Source organism: Tupaia chinensis, unplaced genomic scaffold (assembly GCF_000334495.1).
Source record: "Tupaia chinensis unplaced genomic scaffold, TupChi_1.0 Scaffold000144_1, whole genome shotgun sequence".
NCBI classification, from domain to species: domain Eukaryota; kingdom Metazoa; phylum Chordata; class Mammalia; order Scandentia; family Tupaiidae; genus Tupaia; species Tupaia belangeri.
This window is the reverse complement of record NW_006159614.1, coordinates 2,014,281-2,029,289: the sequence shown is the minus strand read 5'-3', so window position 1 is coordinate 2,029,289 and position 15,009 is coordinate 2,014,281. Positions and strand designations below refer to the sequence as shown.

The 15,009-nt window shown below is 45.3% G+C and overlaps 1 protein-coding gene across 1 annotated transcript in view; it reads right to left on the bottom strand.

Annotated features, from left to right (window-relative positions):
* The window catches only part of UNC5D (unc-5 netrin receptor D), a 274,310-nt gene that overhangs the window by 240,663 nt on the left and 18,638 nt on the right, over window positions 1–15,009 (bottom strand). The window contains exon 5 of the mRNA XM_027770563.1: window positions 13,218–13,436. Within this exon, the coding sequence (XP_027626364.1) occupies window positions 13,218–13,436 (219 nt within the window). The remainder of the gene's footprint in view (window positions 1–13,217; window positions 13,437–15,009) is intronic.

Here is a 15,009-nt window from a genome sequence, read left to right as displayed (position 1 = left end):
AGGGGGGGTAAGCAACACGCCTGGGTAGTATGGGGTTGGGGGTGGGTAAGAGACATGTCCGGATGGTGGGTAATTCTCTCTGCAGAGTGCTCCCTTTGCAGGACAGGGTGACAGACTGGGACCACACATTAGCTTCTGGGATGCCAGGTCTCTCCCAGGCAGCATTTGAAAAGCTCGGAAGGTCAGGGATGCGTTCAAGCAAACGAGGACTACTTCTGCTTTTTCGTGTTCTCCGCCTGATAGGAATATCTAAGATGTCCATTTCCTCTAGGCTGGGAATGAAGACAGACAGTATCTCAAAATGCCCCAGCATTATCATCTTATAAAGCGGGGATGGTCCATATCTGAACCTCAAAAGTCATGATTTAAACTTGATATCATAGTACTTTAAGGTATCCGGACCTTATTTCATCAAGTGTGGTAGGAAATGCAGACACAAAAGTGGCTGTCATGGGGAAAAGGGTTTATACACTCGAAGCAGGAGGCACAGCAAGGTGGGCAGGGCAGGCAGGAGGCAGAAGGGGCCAGTATATGTGAGCAGGAACCTTTCCACTGTGGTTTTGGTGGTAGGGAACAGGAAAGGCAGGTGGGCAGGCCCAGGACCAGCACTGGAGTGACGCCAGTGGGCACAGGGGTGACCAGAACAGTGGCTGGACATAGGAAGGCTGCTGTGAGGGGTGAGGGCCCTAGACTGGTCGGTTTGCATAAGAAAAGGAAACTCACAGGAAAACTGTTTGCTCTAAGAATTAGTTGGCCCTGGGCAGGGCAGCCCCTAGAGGGGCTGAGAGACCCCAGCAAGATACGTCTGTGGTTCTGATAGGTGGGCAGAGAGTTCCACACTGAGCATTGGAAAGCTTGGCAGCTGACCAGGTCCCCTGTGAGGGATCTGACTGATCCTACCCCAGGCTTGTCAGGCGGTGTCAGCCCTCGGTCCTATGACTGCTGTGTCAGGAATACTGCAGTCGCGACTGCACATGAGGAGGCTCCATTACTCATCATTTGCTCAGGCTTCCCAGAGGATCAGGAAAGTGAGTATAAACCCACTGCTCCCAAAGCCAGTGTATGTTCTCTGCAGTGGCATTGATGGGACGGGGGCTCCTTAGAGCATCCCACAGAACGCACGCTCTCTCTGGAGTTGACCTTCTGCTATCACAAGGTCTACGGTGCTGTCCAACCAGCCCCTCTTGCACAATCGTGAATGCCTTGTCTCTACAACACCTTTGCCCACCACAACTAGAAATAACTATTGAGTAAGACAATGCATTTTTAAGAAATAGTACATCTTTCTCAAGTATTCACTTTTTCGGTGAAACACACACACAACAGTCATATGTATACAGACACACATACACACGTACACACACATACAGTACATAGGTAAATGCACATGTGGCTAGGTACATGCAAAAAGTCCTCAACATGTTCATGGAAAATATGTACTATGAAAATATGCCCTATGTGTGGATTTCTGAACTTTTTTGCACCAACATAAACACTTGAGTTCCATTTTTTCACAAGCTTTTTGAAGTTCCAGCATTTCTTTCCACATATGAGGGACATGCAAGGACGCTCCTCCCCACCCCAGCTCCCCTCATGGAAGTGCTGCACACAGACACGGCTCTCGAAGTCTGCATCACCGGAGACGCAGCTAGCCTGCTCAGGGAAATGCTACAGGCGATCGACAGTTCCAGGCAAATGGAAGGTGGCATCTCATAAATAAGAGAAGCCTTGTGCCCGATAACTTGTGCAACTCCAATAAGCATGGAAAAATCCAACCCTGTAAATTATTGGGCAAATTATAACCATCAGCCTTTGTTCTGGAGTAGAGTCCCCCAGAATACAAAAATATGACTATGGTGCTGATATGCTAATAAGCTCTCTGCGCTGTTGGGTGGTTTAGATGTAGATAGACTAATGTTGGCACCAGATGAATAATTGCTCTGCATGTTCTAAACATAACAGAGCTGCACAGAACTTCATCATTTGTCAGCTTTATTTGTTTAAATGAGAAAAATGCTGACAGCAGTTATTGCTGTAATCCCCTTATTTATCAGATAGAAAACACTAGTTACTCTTAGCAGGTCTGATCCTGTTGGGAGACTAAAAGTTAGAGACTTTTCAAACTAATTGAAGATACAGGCTTCACTGTTCAAGGAAGAGAAAGGCAAAGGAGAGGAGAAAAGACAATCAGAGGGAAAAATAATTGAAATAATTTTTCTCTGGTCAACTTCCCAGTCAACGGCTCCAGTCTCAGTCTGAGATCCTAACTGTTCCGTAGAAAGGAAGTCTAGAGTGGTGTTTTGCATTCAGTACGGTGCCACCTCCAGGCTGGTGTCTCCCAACAGCCAGACCCTGGTCTTCCCTCTAAGCTCACGATCATGCTTCCATGGAGCCCATCATAGCTCCCTACCCCCGCTGTGGCTGCTGTTCCAATGCAGTTGGCAAATGCACTTGGTGATGGCCACTTGGGGAGGGATTTGACTCCATTCTCCATTCTCACCTCCCTTCCGGTTTCACACTTTTCAATCATTTGGAAGTTCTCTATGGCAAATGCGCGGCTTACCAAACCAAACAATTAGGTTTGAGGAGAACGTGAGAATCCCTTTCTCCTCTAAGATGCTTTCATGTCCTGAACCACATGGGAGCAGGAAACGAGCAGCTGACTGGGTTTGGGGTGAATGGTTTCTTCATCCCAGTCTCCATGCCTGACGGTTAGACTTCATAGTTGAGTGTCTCTATTCTGTACTCACCCTCCACACTGTCCTGTTTCCTGACGGTTAGGGATTCCCATAGAAGAATATTATTCAGCCTTTCGTAGGCCAAGCTCTGAGAACTATTCCAGTATGACTTCCTGACAACTGCAGGGCCTTGTCAGTTCTCTGAGAGGGAAGAAGGAGCAGATGCCCCATGAAAAGCAGCAGTCTCCTGAATTTAAGTGCCTTCTCTAACGGACCATCTCCTTGGGTATCTTAGTCCTTTTGGTGACTGAGTTTGGCTCTTAGAGAGGGTCTCCACACACCACCCCTTTGTTCTTCTGCCTCCTGAGCAAACAGAAAGCAGTCCATTGAACTGGAGGAAGTGAGTCCAAAATACATGTTTTCCATATGTCTCTTACTAGTTTGGAAGCACAGTCTGGACAATATGCTGCTGGGAGACACACAGGGTGGGTGCAACCGCCCAGAATCCCGAGAGGAAACAGAGGAGAAGCGACTGTGGCACAGCCACGCTCCCTGGAGGGTGGTGGCCCCTCACTGTCTCTCTGTGCATGTGCCCTGTGGCAAGCATTTTTAAAAAAAAAAAAAAAAAGAAGAAATAGAAGAAAGATGTCACAAGATTTGCGAAACTTATTTATTAGAAAGTAAACTATGAATGTTTGCCATGCAGTCCCAGACTAAGTGCACAGCCAAGCTGCGGGGGACAGCCTAGCCTGCCCAGCCACACAGGGCACAGGCTGCCCCTCGATCACGAGATTTCTGAGCGTCCAGGAAAGGCTTCCTGGCCTCGTGTCTGTTCCGCCTGAGATCTGAAGGCTCTGAACTCATGTAACCAGACCTTGGGGCTCTGGTAAGGACCCGTGACCGACAGACGGTGTGATGGTCACCTTGCCAGACACCCACTGAGGTTGGTGTCTCAGACCCAGCAGCTTAAAATTCATGCCGGGCACATGTGCGTCCATACCCACAATACCAAGAGGAGAATGGAGGAGAAGAGACTGCCACGTGGTCAACTTCCCTGGGGGTGGGGGTGATCTCGTTTTCTATCCCTCTTTCTCTGTCTCTATGGTGAGCGCACGTGCCCAACAGCAAAAATCTCTTAAAAAAAAGAAGTTTCAAAATTCAGAGAAGATGGTCTTGGAACTATGCTTCTCTTCTTGGGGGAGCGTAGACATCTTGCAGCCTCCGTAATCCCGAAAACAGTCACTTACCCACAGATAATTGGAAGACAGAACAATGTTGCATTTACTGGCTGATGATTAATTAGGGCTAAATGTCTTTTGCCACTTCATCCCAGCAACAAGATTAAAATGTATTTTGACAAAGAAAAAAAAAAAAAGAATCGTCCCTCAGCGCGCCTGTGCACTCTGTCTAATGAGCAGTCTCTGTTTCCCCAGGATGATAAGTGCCCCACGTGCTCCTCAGAACACCACGAGCCCAGTCTTAAGTACAGGAATGAAGAATTCACCCAAGCTCTCCGGTTTCTTCCACACCAGAGATTCAAATTAATCAGCTCCAAGGTGTCTGGCAGAGGAAAGCACATGAGCTCAATAGTGTTGTCTGATAACAGCCAGGAGGGAACTGAAGAGGCAGGTGTGGCCGGCTGGATTATTTGGAGGACAGCCTCTCATGACTGGCACCCTCCCAGGCCCTCCTCGTGCCACTGTGGGGTCACAGTGTGCCTCCGACCTGGTGTCCGGTCGGCACCTGGTCACTCCTGTCCTCACTGACATGGCCTCTCAGGGTCAGAGCTGCCGCCAGCTCCCAGAATGCCACGAAGACAGAACGCAGACTGAATGAACTGACCCGGTGTAATCCCATGCAAGTAATAGAATGTCCCCTGTGAGGGACAGACTCGGGCCTGTTCATGCTAGCCCTTCTATAGTTTTGGAACTGCGAAAGTCTACAGTCACGTATTTGTTGTTTGGTTGTTCTTACATTGATTCCTTTCCCTCTTTCTTGAGAGAAAGAGAGGGGTGGGGTTTTACCGACAGGTCTCACACAGAGTGCTCCTCCCTGAGAGGCCACCTACTCGCCCCATCATGTGCTCATCTTTTTAATCATAATCATCACCCACTTGCCTCATATAGAAAAAAAAAAGATAATGGTAAGGTAAAAATTTTATATTTACCCTCTGGTAGACTAACCATGAGAACCTGCTATAGGAGGAGACTTCAAAAAGCATGTGGGGGAACCAGCAGTTAGCGTAATGGCTATGTCGCTGGACTCCCATGTAGTCGACCGCGGTTCGTGTCCCGGACCCGGTGGCTTAAAACTCACGCCGGGCGCGTGTGCATGCGTACCCAAGATCCCGAGAGGAGAATGGAGGAGAAGGGATTGCGGCGTGACCATCCCCCCTGGGGGGGATTTCTCACTTTCTGTCTCTATGTCTCTCTCTGTCGTCTGGCGAGCGCACGTGCCCTACAGTAAAAATCTCTCCAAAAAAAAAAAAAAGATTAAAAAAAAAAAGCATGTGGGAAAATGGAATGGAAATATAAGTTTGTTTTCATACAAAAAGAGTTAAAAACTGCATAGTTTTATGTCATGCATTTTCCATGAACTTTCTGAAGATCCCTTGTACCCTGGGTTCTGGGCTAAGCATATCATGTGTGTTAAATTCCTTAACTCTCATAATAATAAGGGTTGATGCAATTATCCACATCTGTTTACACATGGGGAAACTGACTTGCAAGGGAGCTAAGTAACACCCCTACCTGGAGGAGCTACAAACAGAGAGGCTGATTTCAAACCCTCTACTCCATGCCCGAGTATTCACACTCTCAACCAGGGGACTGCTCTAGGGGCTGCCCTGCATGTTGTTTGTTTCCCATTTCTTGTTTAATTAGATCTTTATGATTCAACTTCAAATGAACACTCTTTTTAATGTTGCATGAACAGAAAATACTGAAAAAAAAATCTAAAGACATCGGTCAGGAATTTAGAATTTGGAGGAAATCTCTGGTGAATATCAGGAATTGTTACTAAAATAATTAGCTGCTTTCTGTCACTGTAAGGAATGGAATGAGAGTAAATGGTCTCCAATTATTATTATTTTTTTCGTTTTTGCTAGGAAAGTCTAAATTAGACACATGAGACAAGGACGTCATACTTGCCACAGGTTATGGAAGGAATCCATGATATTTCCCTGAAGACCTTTTAAGAATATGTCAGTCTTTTCTGAGAAAGCAGAGTGGTGAACAAGATCAAATCTCAGGTGGGGAGGGAAAAAGCTTCTATAAAAGTGAGTTTTAAACCTGCAAACTGTCAATGGAACACTTGAGAGATTGATTATTCCTATGTTATGTGGTTTAAAATATATGCTTCCCAAATGTACCTTGGCGATTTGTGAATCATTGAAGATAACTTTCAAATTAATGGTTTTCTGGAAGACACTATATTCAAATCCCCATCAGTGGTGCAGCAAAGTTCTGAGATACAAACTTTAAAGATTTAATACATTTTTATTTCTACTCTTCCCTCTTTTCTCAACATAATCCATTAACCTTTTATCCCAAGAGAGTGACTCCAGTTCTTTAAAAAGGAAATCACACACAACAAAGTCCCTAAAATGATATTCTTTAAAAAGAAAAATATTAGTTTACTGGAGTTGAGACTTTTCCCATAACACATTGGGATTCACATTATTTTACTCATTAGAGTTCGATATCTCTGAGCTAGAAGATAAGTGCTCTGCAACGTTGTTAAGGGAACTCCCGTTTTTATTGGACAATAAAGAAGTGGATTAGCTTATTGATAATGGGAGCTTCCCACAGGCAGCATAATCTTGACTGCTCGGATGTGTTTGGCTTGCTGTTGCTGGGTGTGCATATGTGTGTGCCTGCCTGCTATATTAAAGCTCTTAATTTCTGTGTCACTGAATACCCCACCTTTTTCACAGGTGCATGATTCTTAGGTTGGAATTGCCTCTCAACTCGAAGCTTCCAGATGTTAACAGAGGAAGAACACAAGGAAGGAGAGTTCCCATATTTCCAAATGAAATGAGGCAGAACAAATGAAAGAGGATCCCTTGGCTTTGCAGGGAGCTGGAAGTGTACATTACTAAGAGGTACAGCCGTGTCTGTGCAAACACAGTAACTCATGTCAAATAAATCGTACTTTGTGCGGGAAAGAACTCTTGCTCTGGGTTTTCCAAGCTAAATTGCATGAAAACACACAATCCTTTTTCTTCTTATTTGAACTGTTAGATGACGGGACCAAATTGCCAGAAAGACCAAAGGCAGTTTGCAGCCTTTAGCAACTAAAAGGACTCATTGTTTCCAATTTAGAAACACCAGAGACTCTGTGGCTACTCCAAAGACTCTAAGACCACACGTTTCCCGTTAGTTCTATGAGGAAAGAAAGCCTATCGGTAGTAATGTCGGAAAGTCCCTGGAATTCAGAAATAGTATGTTGTCCAATGATATAAAAGGAGTTACTTCCAATAGGAGTGTACATGGACAGAGAACTCTCTCTCTCGGCAAATATGGGCCCTGTGTCCTTGGGTCCCCGTGTCAATCCCTCCTACTAGACTGGCAGGAATTAGTTTACAGTCCCAATCAAAAGCCATTAAGTCTGTAAGGGCGGTTACACTGTTCCGGAGCTCTGCACTGGAGAACCCAAGGGAGGTAATGCATCTAATTTTCAATACCTGAGGCCATTTTGTTTCCAATCTTAATTGCACTTATGTATTGGTTTGGGGTATAATATCTCTACTCACCTTGCTCCTGTTTCCACTATTCCACAATTAATATAAAACTTAGAAAACATAATTGCAGTATGTGGCAGACAGCAATTTTCATTAACTCTACTAAAGAAAACTGTTTAGGGAGAGAGATTTCTTTCCTATTGATTCAATCAAAATGACTTAGAAGAAAAGGTTGGGCTTATTAAATTCTTTTCAAAAAGGTAACTTAAATTTAAATTCTTACTCAATTACACTACAATCTCTTCAGGTTTTGTCACTTACAAATTTTCGTTTGGCCCAGGTCCTTTGAAATACATGACTTTCATTGGCCTTTTAATTTTTTTTGGAAAGGATATGGGGAGGGGAATTTTTACTTGGAGGTGGGGAATGTAATCAACAATTCTCTGAAAGACAGAGTTGCCTAGCAATGCTCAGGGAACTAAAAGAGAGAAGCGATGACAGAACAGAACGCTGCAAAATGACAAGAAGGTACATGGTTTGTTGGCTTGCAATATTATCAGGAGGTCTTTACACGAAAACGGGTATACGATTTTCTAGCTGTAGTAAAAAAAGGCTGATCATTTTTTAGTGTTCTTCCTGTCTTTCACTTGGAACACTTACCCAATGGGATTCTGCTACTTTGGGTTCATTACTAGGCAAGATCTAGGACAGGGACGTCTGAGATGAAACACGGTCCCCCTGAGCCGCTGGTATTTGAGTTCTTTCCAGCTGAACTAATTGATATGAGACTCTGAGGTCATAGGCAAGTTTATAGAAGACGTGTATTATGAAGGAACTATGCATGGATGACAAACGTTTGCGACAAAACAAACGCACACCTGAAGTTCACTTTCTGAGAGTGTTTTGACGTCCCTTTCCACACAAACCCTTCGCACTTGACTGCTGCTGTGTAGGCTGGCACAGTCGTTCCCCTGGTTGCCCTGGCCAAATTTCAGAGTCTTCCTTTCGATTTTCCATATTGAGGTAAGTGAGACAGTTTCTGTTCTTGATGCGATCTCTTCTAACATGAGGTCAATCTACGCAGGTCTCTCCTACTTCCCAACCACATGAGCGCACAACCAGAAATTTTTTTTCTTTTTTTCTTTTTTTTTGGAGAGGTTTTTGCTATAGGACATGTACGCTCACCAGAAAGACAAAGAGAGACAGAAAGATAGAAAGCAAGAAATCACCCCGCCCCCAGGGAGGATGGCCACGCCACAATCCCTTCTCCTCCATTCTCTTCTAGGGATCTTGGGCACGCACGCACATGTGCCTGGCGTGAGTTTAAGACACCAGGTCTTGAACCGCAGTCAACTACATGGGAGTTCAGTGACATAGCCACTACACTAACTGCTGGACCCCAAATCAGAAATTTTTCTGACACTAAGATTTGCTGGATCTTCTTATTTTCTCTTGATTATGCCACCATTGTCTTTCAAGAAGACAACTGTGCCTGCAATCCTGGAGTCGTCTCTCTATCTTCGGTTTTCGGTTATTATAAACTGTGTTCTGACAGTGTCAGAGAACATGGCATAGAGTAATTGGCCCTTACTGAGGTGGCAACGATAGTCAGGATGAAGACTTTCTCTTGAATTTTTGTAAGATTATGCACTTGTGAGACAGAATGGAGAGGTTTTTGCTATAGGACATGTACGCTCACCAGAAAGACAAAGAGAGACAGAAAGATAGAAAGCAAGAAATCACCCCGCCCCCAGGGAGGATGGCCACGCCACAATCCCTTCTCCTCCATTCTCTTCTAGGGATCTTGGGCACGCACGCACATGTGCCTGGCGTGAGTTTAAGACACCAGGTCTTGAACCGCAGTCAACTACATGGGAGTTCAGTGACATAGCCACTACACTAACTGCTGGACCCCAAATCAGAAATTTTTCTGACACTAAGATTTGCTGGATCTTCTTATTTTCTCTTGATTATGCCACCATTGTCTTTCAAGAAGACAACTGTGCCTGCAATCCTGGAGTCGTCTCTCTATCTTCGGTTTTCGGTTATTATAAACTGTGTTCTGACAGTGTCAGAGAACATGGCATAGAGTAATTGGCCCTTACTGAGGTGGCAACGATAGTCAGGATGAAGACTTTCTCTTGAATTTTTGTAAGATTATGCACTTGTGAGACAGAAACCCTAAGCAGATTTGTGACAGAGCATGATGTGACAGAACTACTGGGGGGTGAGCTGGCCCTGCGACACCACACGGGATCCACGCAGACAGGCCTTGTGGCATCCCGAGGCCTCCCTGTGCACACGCACTGTGTGCACCTCTGCTCCTCCTACTGACACTGGGAGGAGACTGTGGCAGCAAGGCCCTGTGGAGAGTTCTTATCTGTTTCTATCAAAAGAAATGAATTAATTGGATAAAAGAGAGAAAAGACAATAATGCGCTGTGTGCTATATCTGCCCTTAGATTAGTAAAGAACTTGTTGATGCTTTTGTTTGGAAGGACAATGAAGGACTCTGTAGATAAAGGTGGCTTGAAGAAATATATCTGAAGCCATAGTTAGAATCTGAGTTCTGGAAACTGCCGAGCCATGAACTAGTTGAATCTCTTGAATCTCAGTATACTTTTTAAAAATGTATTTCTTCCCTGAGTAAGAGGGTGACAGAGAGAAAAGCAAAGGAGAGAGAAGGAGAGACAGCACCCCTAACAGAGTCTTCATGCTATACCCAGAGAGGACCATGGCTCACTTGCTTGATACATTCAGGGAGGTCTCTGGGCTTGAGCCAGGAACCTTCCATGCAGTATTACCTCACACCACTGTCTGGCCCCTTGCCATTGTCAACATAGAAAATGGGTCATTAGACTGTGATGAAGATCTCTTCTCATATTTAGATTCCAGTGTCCTAAGTATGCTTTGGTCTGAAGAACAGTATCTAGAAAGCAGATATTTATTTATGTTCTTCATCATATTAGTTCCAATCTGGACTGAATGAAAAATTATATTAGGCTTCAGGTGTTTCTCTGCCTTCCCAGCACTGCATTTCCACAGCACACTCACACGAGTTCAGAACTAATGACTGGTACTCCATACACTTGTGTGAGTAAAATGCTTACTTCCTCGCCCTTTGCTCTGCTTTCGTACTTTAATGCCTTGCAGCGAAGGATTACCTGTAAACTGTCCTTTCTCTGGGAGACTCCAGTTACTTCCCTGGTCAGTGTTGACAGTCCTTTTCCTGACTCCCAGGGAAATAAGTCACTCGATCCACTTGCGTTTCTGATCACTCTTTCTCTCTTGAAAACTCTCCATCTCCATGGCTTCATTCTGCATTGAGTACTAACTGCAAGCATCTTTCTTTACCAGGTTTCAGATCTCTGTCTTTTTATTATGTCCTGTGAACCCTCAAATTCAGCTTGTCCAAACAATGGTGTTGGAATTTTCTTCTGGCCAGTGTAATTATTCTGTTAAGAGACATGTTTTTACTCCCCTGTCTTCTTCATTCACTCATTCAGTCAGCTATTAGGTCCTGCGTATTTAAGTGCTTCGATACCAGACCTCCACTGCTTACCTCGGTGGCCCTCACTTTAGAACTAGATCTATCTCCTCTCGCCTGAATGATCCACATCACCTAGCTTCCCCGTCTCACTCTGTGCCCTCACTTTAGAGCTAGATCTACGCCCTCTCACCTGAATGATCCGCATGGCTTAGCTTCCCCATCTCACTCTTCCTCCTCATTTCAACCCTCCTGCGGGATTCAGCCTCCGAGTCCGAGCCCTGACTGCACTCCCACACACCCATGCAGGGAATCCCCGGGGAAACATCCAGACACCGAGGTCAGTACTGGAGGCCCTGCCTGCTGCGGATGAGACCACGTTTTCTGGCTGTGGTTACGATGCTCCTTTTTTTATGTTTCAGCTTCTTGTAGAACATGTACTAAACTTTTTTTTTTTTTGAGAGGTTTTTGCTATAGGGCACGTGTGCTCGCCAGAAAGACAGAGATAGAAAGCAAGAAATCACCCCCCAGGGGGGATGGCCACGCCGCAATTCCTTCTCCTCCATTCTGCTCTTGGGATCTTGGGCACGCACACACGCGCGCCCGGCATGAGTTTAAGCCACTGGGGTCTAGGATGCAAACCACGGTGACTAAGTAGGAGTCCAGGGACATAGCCATTATGCTAACTGCTGGTCCCTAAGCTTTCTTTTATTTGCTAATGTCTGTGGCCTCCAGACCACTGAGACTACATTCTTTCCCATGAAGACCACCACCAACTGTGCCCTTTGGACCATACATTCTCCAGTGTCCCTTTCAAATGCAGTTAATTCTATAAAATCCTCCAGACCATCATAGTAAAATATGATCTATTTTTAGAACGTCCTACCTTTCTTGAAACATGTATTCTAATTTTATTTGTAGGGTCCTTATAATACGTTTGTCGTATCTCCATCATTTTGCAGCTTACGCATGCAGGCTGTCTTTGGTAGCCTCGGATATTGTGAAAGACCTAGCCCAGGATCAGAATATCACTGCTATACAGTTAACAAACTAAGCCGACTGGGACTTTCTGATTTTACTGAATTGTTCTAACTTACTCAGTAGATCAAGTCAGGGCCAGTAAAATCAATAAACTATAGTGAGACCAGATTAGATCTGGTCTGAGGAACCAAAGTTTAGAAGTATAAACTGTTTCTCTTATGTGAGGGGGTCTTGAAAATTTCACAGAAAATGAGCGTTATGAAAAAATATGCCTGGATTTCAAAATTTTGTTACACCAAAATAATTTTGAACATTTTGAAGTGCCTACATACTAAAATATTTTAAAAAGTCACTAAATTGGAAGGTTTTGAGTCAAATTATCTTGCTCTGAGAAACATCCCAAACCCTTAGTTTACTTTACCGTCTTGAGGCTCAGTCTCCCTGTCTGTGATAAAACAATAATGCGTTAACTGTCTATCCCAGAAGACTGTGTGAGGACGGAGCGAGGGAATGCCCGTCGGCTGCTTCACTGTGACCTTGGATACAGAGAGACTCAATAAGCTTTGCTAATATGGCCGTCGTTCTCATCATCACTACTTAACGAATTAATTAAGAAGATTATTTGAAATTCTTTCACACTGAGGGTGCTGATAGAACCAGGTAATCTAATGTGAGATCTGTCACTACACAGCAATCCAAAACACTTAAACGGGACTGAGAAACCACCGGCCATGGAGAACTGAGTATGTGAGAATATGCTCTAGAAGAAAAGAATAGGGAAACCAAAATCATGCTGCATAAAAGGATGTTTGAAGAAAGATCTAATATTTCTCTTTGAAAATATTTACAATTCAAGACATGAAAATAGTAACTTCTTGGTTTTATTTCCAATGAGAATATTAACTTTCATACAGAGTGAGGTGGCTACTGTTACACAGAGCAAGAAAAAATGCCCCTGTACTCTATCAGGACAGATTACCAAAAGAACTGCAGAGTCACCTAAAAGCAAGGTTGCACCCGGTAGGCCTGGAGGGATGTGAATACTCTTCAGTTCACGGGAGGCAATGGCGGGTGGTTTGCGCAGTCATTCCCAGACGTAGCACCACGTGTGTCTGAGGGGCTACCATAGCTGCTTCAAATGCTCCCTCACCTCTCTCCCTCCCTCTCTCTCTCTCTCTCTGATCATTTACTTGGCTTTATTCATAACTATCACTATTTTTTCCCAATTTGCTACAGGGCACGTGTGCTCACCAGAGAGATGAGCGAGCGAGCGAGAGAGAGACTGAAAAGCAAGCCACTAAGTATGGGACCCGAACCACAGTTGGCCATGTGTGTGTCTAGCACACCAACCACCATGACACCTGCTGGTCCTGCTCACTCCCGACTCTTACCTGAGCTTTCATCCAGGCTCTCTTCTGAGACATGCTCATTCTGGTGGACCCACTCGCCGTTGCATTTGAAGAATATCTGCATGGCTGGCCGTGCTTTGCACCTCAGCGCAATAGGGTTGCTCTTGATGATGTAAGCGTCGTCTGGCTCTTCGATGAAATGAGGCAGTGTGCCCGGGGCCGAGGGGATGGAATCGGGAAGCACTTCCCCACTGTCGGTTCCTGTGGGATTGAAGAGGCCATCAGAACACAGCTTACGCGGACCGCACGTAAATGAAAACACAAGGTGAAAGCCATGCTGGCTCCGAGAATCCGTAATAAAAGAAACTCTGTCATACAGGTGAGGCACGCTTATGAGTTCTGTGTAGACGGACCTTCTGGAAGCTGAGCTAGGGTACTTCCAGCTGAATACACCTACAGTGTTTTGGACACAGGAAAATAATGAGTAGAAGACCCCTCACACTTCAGTTTAGAATCAGGATGTTTTTGTGGAAAGAACTCAGATGAACACCTACAGAGAGAGCCTGAATCTGAGGGTCCACTCTGGTGAGTGATTATCTCGAAAGGTTCTGTGGAAACCCCAAGGTGCCTTTGGACTTTGGATGATGGTGGAGGTAAGTTTTGTTTGCTCACAAATATGTGAAAGATGCTGATCATGATGGAGAGGACTCAGATATATAAGGGACCTCCAAAACATTTCAACCTGTTCACTTTATCTATGAAACTTTGGAGGTTGCCTGATGTCCTCCTTTGGATAATTCCCAATTTACCCCCTTCGGAAGGCATCAAGTTCATCCTGCTGCCCAGAGCTGGACCCCTCCACCATGCAGCCCTGCAGGCCGCACTACCGAGGCTGAGGACTGAAATGAATCTATGAGAGCTCTGAGCTTGCAGTTAGTGGTTAGGCTTACATCGGAGTAGACATGGCTCTCCCCCAACCTTGACAAAACAGCATAAAGAGGAAGAGGCAGGAGTCAAGGCTTTGCTTATTGCTTCTTCACGATATTACCCAAGGACTTAAGACCCAGGAAACCACCACAAAACCAAGGACAGAAAGGTGGGACTGCTGGCCCCCGCCCCGTAGCGCAGATGGTGGCCGCCTGAACTACAGCACTGGGAGCTTGGAGGCTGGTACAGGTTTGGATTTGTAGGTTGGTGTGAAAACACAGCAGCATGTGTACATGTGCTCAGGACCCTGAGGAGTGGAGGGCCAGGGATGGGGTAAAGGCACGACCAGCCTCAGTCAAGGCCTTTCTTTCTGGTGCATGTACTCTCTATCATGAATGAACTGAAATCAAATCTTTTTAAAGACAAGAAGAAAGGAGGATGCCATGAGTGAGCAAAGTGCAGACCAGGAGGGTCAGCGCCTCTCGTCTTCAAAGCCCATTTCCCTGAAAACACAAAGAAAGCAACGATCGCGATATCAAGACCAGCTGTGCCCTGGAGAGGGTTGTCTCTGTGGAGAACAAACCAATCCAGAGGTTAGGTTGAGGACAGCGGCTTGCCGAACCACTGGGAAAACAATCTCACCTGCTAGATCCAGCCCCAGGAGAGAGCCTAGAGAGGGGACACACCTACACCCCCACCTGGCTTCGCAAATGCCCTTGATGCAGCTCTGAACAACACCTCAGGTTACTCAGGCCAGAGTCAACACCCCTTCAGGAAGCTCTGTCAAAGGCACACTGCATTACACAGGGCATCTCCTGCACTATGAACCCTTAGAAGTCGTTCTCAGACACAAAAAATGGTGGGGGCCTTTCAAACTTGGGGGGGGTCAGACTTTGAGTATTTTGTA